Raw genomic sequence first — 8,035 nt, 5'->3', positions numbered from 1 at the left:
TGGATGGTCAGTGCATTTTATTGAATCAGCACAGTACAAAAATAAATAAAAATAAGGGAAGGGGAATTAAATTACAGCCAAACTGAGCTTCATGACTTTGTCAGATTATAAACCACACATACTCACAAACACACTACACATACATACAAAATGAGACAAATATAAATTAATATTAACAATACCCACAGTTTGGTCAAAGAATAGCTACAGAAGAAATTGCACTAAAAAACCAACATACATCACACGTGTGTAATTAGCAGTTTCAAATATACAGCTATGAATAATTGAGTGAAAAAAAATGGCACATTTTCTTTTCATTGCAAGTTTAACTGTTGGAACAAAACTAAGTTCTAATAACTGCATGGAAAGAATATATCAACCCTCCAGGTTTACAAGAAAAAGAGAAAAACCAAATCCTGAACTATTATTCCTGTGGCTTGTTCTGTGCATGGGTGTAATTTTCACAGCCATCTGTTCTAAGATTATTTTTCTTAAGACACAAAATGCTCCTGGTTTGCATGCACAATATCACTGTAAAAGCAACAATTAAAGAATAAAGGTTTTTTTGTAGGGTTTTTTTTTATTGTTGATCTAAAAGTAGTCTTCATAGCAGCATGGCAAATGGGTTCTTTGCTTGCACACTCAAGTATACCAGTTGTTCCTTTACACAATACTGATGACCAGTGCAAGGGAAGAGAACACGACAGGCTTCACACTGAGGGAACTAGAGAGTTCTTCCCTTAGTCCCCACCACCTTCCGAAATGTCCACCTCCTCCAAAGAATAAAAAAATAAATACGGAGAAAGAGAAGGAAACAGACACGCAACTGGAATCCTGTGGATGCAATGTAACCGCACAGTTCGCAGCCAGGTTCCGCCAGCTGAAGGTGATACACACATGCGCCCTCCTCCTGAGACTTGGCACTGACCCTCCCTCTTCCACGCCACCAGGGGCCTCCCACCTCCGGTCGCACGCGGCAGCAGGATCTGAAGACAGGCTGTGTGGAAACCCAGCAGAGAGGAGGTGCTGTGTGAAGTCTGTGCCAGCAGCCGCAGGCTCCTTCCACCGCTGCATGGATTATCTGACAGTCCCAGGAACGGCTCTGCTGGGCCTCAGGTGCAGCAAGGCAGATTCTCTCCGGCCGGGCAGGCTCTCTTCCCCACCTCTGGGAATGCCTCCAGCCACCAGGTTCTGCCTCAGGACTCTTAAATTGGGACTTCAATTTCACAGCTTTCTTTTTGTGTAAATTTCAGTAGTGCATGTGCTGAAATCGGTAGCCACCTCGAACTTAATCCTATGTAAAGTGACCCTCTGCCTCCCCACCCCAGGTCCCCATTCCAGCACTCCCCAGGGTACTGGGCCTGGAAGACAGAATCCTCTGTAGCGTCTTCACATTGGTCTTTGTTCTCCACAGCCGAGTGATGGGCCATAGAGGAAGGCTTGCTCCCTCTCCCAAGTCCCAAGCCACCAATATGGAAGAATTAGAAAGAAAATCAATAAAGTACACATTTGTGTTTTTACAGCCAGTAGGGTAAAGGTGGAAACCAAAACCAGCAGCTGCAAATGATCAGTTGTAGAAATCAGCAGCTTCCAGAGCAATCAGGAGTCTCACTCCCCACCCCCATCTTGTAATTGTCTCCAAGATCCGGCTGTCTCACTGGTCCTTGCTGCGCAAGGCTTCCTCTTTAGAAGAAACTCAACTGTTTAGAAACAGCTTTAAATTAACAAGGGTGGGGGTGGGGTCACCACATCGCCTTCCCCTCAGCTCTGCAGGACAAATGTCATGTGCACCAGCAAGAGGCCTTAGCCCTTAGGTGGGCACTGGCTTGGTCTCAAGGTATGGCATCCCTCACCTTGCCCAGAAGGCAGGCGTTGCTAATGGGCACCTGCAGCTGTCCTGGCATTTGCCACAGGGTGACTGCACTGCATTATTCAAAAGAAAAACTCACCCAGGAAAGTTGCCCCCAGCTTCGCCCCACCTCTTTAGCTGGGACCCAAAATGAGAGAAATTAATGAGTCAAACCAGCTCATTGGCCAATACCACCAACTTGGCTGGGAGCAGCAGGCAAGGGGGTAGGGGGGCGAGTTCCATTTCTCCACTAAAGGAAAGCCCTTCTTCCTAAAAAAAGAAAACAGCAAATCAGGGCGGTGTGTGGTCAAACGACCAGACACAATCTTTCCACTAGACCCGCTCAGCTTCACCTCGCCTAGACTGAAGATGTCCCGGGGTGGCGGGGATCTTGCCTCACGACCCCACTGGCAGCTCAGTTAGGGTGGCTGGCTCCAGGAGCCTCTGGGAGAGTGAATAACTCCACACAGGAGCCAGAAAAGGGCCTCCAACCAGAAACCCCAATTCCTCCCTGGGCCAGGCAGCCAGAGGCCCCTCTCTAGCTCCATACAGGGTGCAGCCGGCAGCCTTGCCTACCCTGGACCCAGCAAGGGCACAGGCGGCAGGGGCAGGTCAGTCCTTTGAGTCCCCCACAGTGGGAGGTCAGTGGCCTGGGTGGCTCTGAATACATCTTCCAGGTTTTGCGCAAGGCTCTTGAGTTCAAAAGTGCCCAGAGTTCTTGGCAGGGCTAAAAAAAACCCCAGGGAGAGACTGTGGGAAAGGTGAGGCCCTTGGTGGCTTTGCTAGACACATACTGTACACAAAACTGATTTAATAATAAATTTTTAAAAATGCATTGAATTCTTGAGCCATGACGCAGGCTACAGTGCTCACCGATCCAGGCCTAGGAGGAGCCGCTTCTTGTCCTCCTGGCCGCTCTCGTTCTTCAGGTCGGAGAAGACCTGTGTGAAGTAGTGTGGGTCGGCATTTATCTGCAGCATCTTTGAGCTCATGAGGTTGATGACAGACAGGCAACGGTCCCAAAAGGCCTCCTTGCAGCTCTCCACCAGGAAGGGCTTGAGCGGGTAGGAGATCTCGTTGCCCATGTAGGAGTAGGAGAGGTACAGGCATGTCAGCAGGACGGCCTGGAGCTCGTGATCCGAGCCCACCTCGGAAGAGATAACATCCCTGCAGAGCATGTAGAGGAAGACCACGTTGGCCGGCGTGATGAAGCCCTGGTCCTGCCAGCCCTGCAGAAGCAGCGAGCGGTCCACGCTGCGCAGCCAGAGCACGGGGTCCGTGGGGGACAGGTGCTTCAGGCGGTAGCACCGGCGGCACAGAAACTCACCCAGGCAGCGAAGCAGCTCACTGGTGGATGCCTGGACGATGACCCGTTTGGGCGTCCCTGCGGAGGTGACGGCAGGGTGAGGGGCTTTCTTGACCGAGGAGGAGCCCCCGGTCTGGGAGCCCGAGAGCTGGCTGGCCGGGGGTGCAGGCGGCTGGGCCGGTGGGGGCTGGGCGAATGTGGACAGGTTGGCGCACGACAGCGACTTCTTCAGGTTCTCATTGTTGAGGTGCGTGATGTTGTTCTGGTAGCTGCTGTTGGGCTGCACCTTCTTTGAGTTCTTCTTCTTGGCCGACACGGCCACGATTCTCTTCCAAGGCAGCACGGAGATGATGGAGTGGCGCTTCAGGTTCTTGTCCTTGGCGTTCTTGCTATTCTGTACGGCCGTATAGTGGCCCACGGTGGCCGCGCCATCCTCAAACAGCGTGGCCTTCCGGTAGCTGGGAGACAGGGACAGCACCGTGCCCATGGTGCTGCTGCGCGCCGGGCGGGGGCTCGCGCCCCTGCGCGCCCAGCCTGCCGGCCGGAGGGATAAAACCACTCACCGAGCCTGCGGCGGCCCCGGGAAGGAGGCGGGGACGCTCCCAGGAAGCGTGCTGCCCCCTTGGATCTGCCTGGAAAACAAGATGGTTCTTAGCGCCAGGCTGGGCTCCGCGCCGCGCCCCTCCGCCCCGCGCCTCGGCGGACCCCGCCGCCCCAGTCCCGGGCCCTACCCGTGCCCCCGCGACGCAGCCTCGCCGCCTCCACTGCAGCACCCCCGCCCGCCGCCGCTGCGGTCCCCAGGCGCAGCCGGGAGGGGCCCGGGCGCCGACGGAGGCGGCCGAGGACCCCCGCCTCGACACCCCGCACGGGCGCGACCCCGGTGCCCGGTCCCCGCTCCCCAGGGCCAAGGACGGCCGCCCAGCGCAGCCTTACCCGGCAGGCGGCAGCTCCTGCGCTCCGCGCCCTCTGCAATGCGCGCCGCGGCTCCGCCGCCGCGGTCCCGGCGCTCGGCGGCGCTCGGGGGCGCTCGGCGGGGATCGGCTGGGCTCGCGCTCGGCGGCGGCGGCTAGGGAGCTTCTGTCCAAGGTTCTGCAGGCACCGCGGCCCCGCCCCCCGCTCGGCCGCCCGCACTTTCGCCGTCGCCGCCGCCGCCGCCGCTGCCGCGCTCCCGCTCCCGCTCCGGGCGCGCGCCTCAGTGCCCTCCCTCGCGGGGCGCGCGCGCCGTCCACGCTCCGGCCTGGTCTCGCCGGGGAGTCGCGGCCGTTGTGTCCTCAGCTCGAGCCGCGCACGGTGCGGGTAGGACGCGGCAACGAGCGGGAGGCACCTCTACGCGCCGGGCCCCATCTAGGAGCCGGACTCCGCGGCGGCGGCGGGACACGCGGCGTCGGCCCGCCCCGCCCCTCGGGGCCGCCCCTCCCGCACAGCTCGCCGCCTGCTCCGCGCCGCCGCCCAACAGCAGCCCGGCCGCCTGAGAGTCCCGGGCGCCCGCGCAACCCGACTCTGCCGACGCGGGGCGGGCGCCGAGCAGGGCGGAGCCGAGGGCCGAACCCCGCCTGCGTCCCGCCCAGACACGTGCTGCCTTTGTTCCCGCCGCGGCGCCCGCAGCTGCCGGCCGCGGGGGGCACACTCGGCCAAGTCCCTACCCTGGCAGCGCGCGGCCCGCCCTCTCCGAGGCTGCCGCCCGGGCCTGGTGAGGAGCCCTCCGCCGGGGCCAGGTTCCGGAGCTCCCTCCTTCCACCTGACATCCCCGTCCCTGTGGAAAGCAGCCAGGGAGCGCGGGGAAGAAGGCCCTGGGCGGGGAGAGGCGACGCCTTTATTGAGGCATCCCGAGTGCCACGCGCACCTCGAGTGGACAGTCCAATCGGTTCTGGCCACCTATCCGGGGCCTCCGTTCCCTCATCCTGGGTAGATGCCCGCGGCGAAGTGGGCCTCAGAAATCCAAGCCAGAGAAGCGTGGCCCGTAGCCAAGCCTGAGCCCGTCACAAATATGACCTCTAAATTCCCACTCGCCCTCTTATTTGTCACATTAAAGCTGAAGTAACTGCCCCTCCAGCCAGCTTTCTGACCGTCTTAAACGTTTTCAATTCTAAGTATGTATAATTTGAGAATTTGATGCTAGCGAAATTGAGTAAAATTCTGTTTCTGAAAGCTGTTCCTGTCAGATGTGAATCCAGATCCTTCACAAAGGCCGTTTTACCTTGTTTCTGGAGATTGAGTCAAAACTGACCACAAACCTGGGGAACAGGAAACTTAAGCCCTGTCTTAATCCAGATTATCTCTGGACCTAAAGATGAGGGAGTGGCTCTCCAGAGGAGAGGATGACACCCAATTACCTGACCACTCCAGCCGATTAGGCTTTCACCCCGCGCCAGCCCTGTCAACTGTCCTAGGGGGAAAAGAAAGGGAATCTGGCATCATTCAAAATGGTGCAATCAAGGCAGAAAGTGCTGGATTTTGTTTATGTGCCACTCAGAGATTTCTGTCAATGGGAATTCCAGGCTTTAGGAACCTTGGGGAGCAGGCATACGGTGGAAAATGCATTGCTCTGTACCCAGAGAGCTACTTTGTCCACAGCCCTTCAGAACATCCACAGCAGCTGTTATGGGAACTCAGAAGAGGAAGGCAGGCCCCCAGCTCAGTGCGCCCCTCCCTGTGAATGTTCCTCAGTGTACAAGCCTACCTGCTCTTCAAATGGAGCTGTCCTCAACCCTCCTGCATCTAACAGTAAGAAGCCAGAAGAGGCCGGACGCAGTGGCTCACGCCTGTAATCTCAGCATTTTGGGAGGCCGAGGCGGGCGGATCACCTGAGGTCAGGAGTTCGAGACCAGCCTGGCCAACATGGTGAAACCCAGTCTCTACTAAAAATTCAAAAAAAATTAGCCAGGCGTGGTGGCGGGCACCTGTAATCCCAGCTACTCAGGAGACTGAGGCAGGAGAATTCGCTTGAACCTGGGAGATGGAGGTTGCAGTGGGCCAAGATCGCGCCATTGCACTCCAGCCTGGGCAACAAGAGCGAAACTCCAGCTCAAAAAAAAAAAAAAAAAAGCCAGAAGAAACGATCTCCTTCGAGACCCTGACCAAGTGTCCCTCTTCCTTCTCAAAGGAAAGCCGAACCCCAGCCTCTTTTCCTCAGCCCCTACTTGGAGCCTCTAGCTCCTGAGTTGGCTCTGTGCCCCCCTTCAGATTCTAGTGTTGAGCCAAGGTTAAATGTTTTCCACTTCCCAAAATATGTCCAAATTTTGAAGCCTATAATCCACCCCAGCCAGGCATGATGGCCACACCGTGTCCAGCAGTTTCAGAGGCCAAGGCGGGTGGATCACCTGAGGTCAGGAGTTTTGAGACCAGCCTGGCCAACATGGCAAAACCCGTCTCTACTAAAACACAATTAGCTGGGCGTGGTGGCGGGTGCCTATAATCCTAGCTACTCAGGAGGCTGAGGCAGGAGAATCGCTTGAACCTGGGAGGCAGAGGTTGCAGTGAGCTGAGATTGTGCCACTGCATTCCAGCCTGGGTGACAGTGAGACTTTGGCTAACAAAAAGAAAAATCCACCCCCTAGAAAAACGTGGGCCCACTCTGTTACCTTTAACTCTCAATCTCAATTCTAGCTATTCCAATTCACGCGGAATCGGACCAAGCTCACCCCAGTACCCTGCTTCCCACACCGCAGCAGCATGCCTCTGCATGGGCCTTTTCAAGCCAGGCCACAGCCTGTGTCCTCTCACTTTTGTCCAGCCAACCTTTCCCTAGCACCTTCAAACAGAGCTGTCGGCAGAACACCAGCCTCCTCACACTTGTCCAAAGCAAAGTCACAGTTGCAGCACAGCAGGAATGGGATGGCACTGGCAGCCCACTTGCTGCTGTGACTGAGGGAGGGGGTCTCCAGGAGCTGCTATCCACCCAGGCCATGCCTGTTATACTGGTTTTCAGACACCACACAGCTCTTCTTTTCACTCAACCCACCACCACCTCCCCACCCCCAGTTCCTATCACTGCTCCAACTGGAAGCAAGGAAGAAAGAGCAGTCAACTGCCAGAAACGGCAGAATCAAGGACCCAGAAGGCAGACCCAGTTGAATGAGGCAGGGCTGTTTTCTTCCTAGCTGCCTTCATCATAGAACTGCAGGGAAGATTTCCAAATCCCACCCCCATCAATCAGCCCACTTAGCCTATTGCCTATCTCTAGCTGCCTGAAGGGCCAGCCTGCTTGTTAGCTTCCCTGCTGGGCTGGGCTGCCCGTGGACTGCTGGAGAGTCCACTCTTCCTGCATGCCCCACTTCCCATAGCATCCCAAGGGAGGGAGGCCAAGGCAGGGGTCAGCTACAGCTTCCAGGAAGGGTTCCAAATAGAACAGGCCTGAGCCCTTACTCCTGAGGACGTCGGCTTTGTTCTTTCAGGGATCACAGAGCAGCATCTAGTGGCCCTTCTGGGCAGCACAGATTACATAACTAGCACACACCAGGGGACCAGAGCCTCTGCTCCCAACTCCAGTAGAGTCTCATTAACACACAAGAAAGTCCTGGCACCATGAAGGCTGGAGCCCAGAAGGGAGGTGAGGGAGCCAGGCCCAGGCCAGCCCACTGGCCAACTGACCTTCCCAGCTGTGCCTGGACTCAGGTCATGAGAGGCCTGGGAGAGGAGGCAGTGGCACAACTGCTGGTCCTGGAGGTCTAGAGCTGCACTGTCCAGATAGAAGCCACACAGGTAACTTTATATTTTCTAGCAGCCACATTACACAAGGAAAAGGGAAACAGGTGAATTTTAATAATATATTTTATTTAACCCAATACCCAAAATATTTCAACACATGTATAAAAAAGCTATTGACATATTTTACACTCCTTTTGTTATCATACTAAGCCTTCGAAGTCTGGTTTGTGTTT

The 8,035-nt window shown here is 56.2% G+C and overlaps 1 protein-coding gene across 2 annotated transcripts; it reads right to left on the bottom strand.

Annotated features, from left to right (window-relative positions):
- Positions 1 to 4,252, bottom strand: CDK5R1 (cyclin dependent kinase 5 regulatory subunit 1). Of its 2 annotated transcripts, none has more exons than XM_032162948.3 (2): positions 4,089 to 4,252; positions 1 to 3,787 (listed from the first exon to the last, which is right to left on the bottom strand). In XM_032162948.3, exon 2 carries the CDS (start codon positions 3,640 to 3,642, stop codon positions 2,719 to 2,721), a length of 924 nt encoding a protein of 307 aa, XP_032018839.1. In that variant the 5' UTR covers positions 3,643 to 3,787; positions 4,089 to 4,252; the 3' UTR covers positions 1 to 2,718. The 2 variants fall into 2 exon arrangements, with proteins under 2 accessions (XP_032018839.1, XP_032018840.1); XM_032162949.3 differs by having other exon boundaries at positions 1 to 3,783.
- Between the last annotated feature and the right edge of the window lie 3,783 nt (positions 4,253 to 8,035).

The sequence above is a fragment of the Hylobates moloch genome, unplaced genomic scaffold (assembly GCF_009828535.3).
Source record: "Hylobates moloch isolate HMO894 unplaced genomic scaffold, HMol_V3 SCAFFOLD_10, whole genome shotgun sequence".
NCBI classification, from domain to species: Eukaryota; Metazoa; Chordata; class Mammalia; order Primates; family Hylobatidae; genus Hylobates; species Hylobates moloch.
Note: the sequence above shows the minus strand (reverse complement) of the source record. Positions and strands in the feature narration are given on the sequence as shown.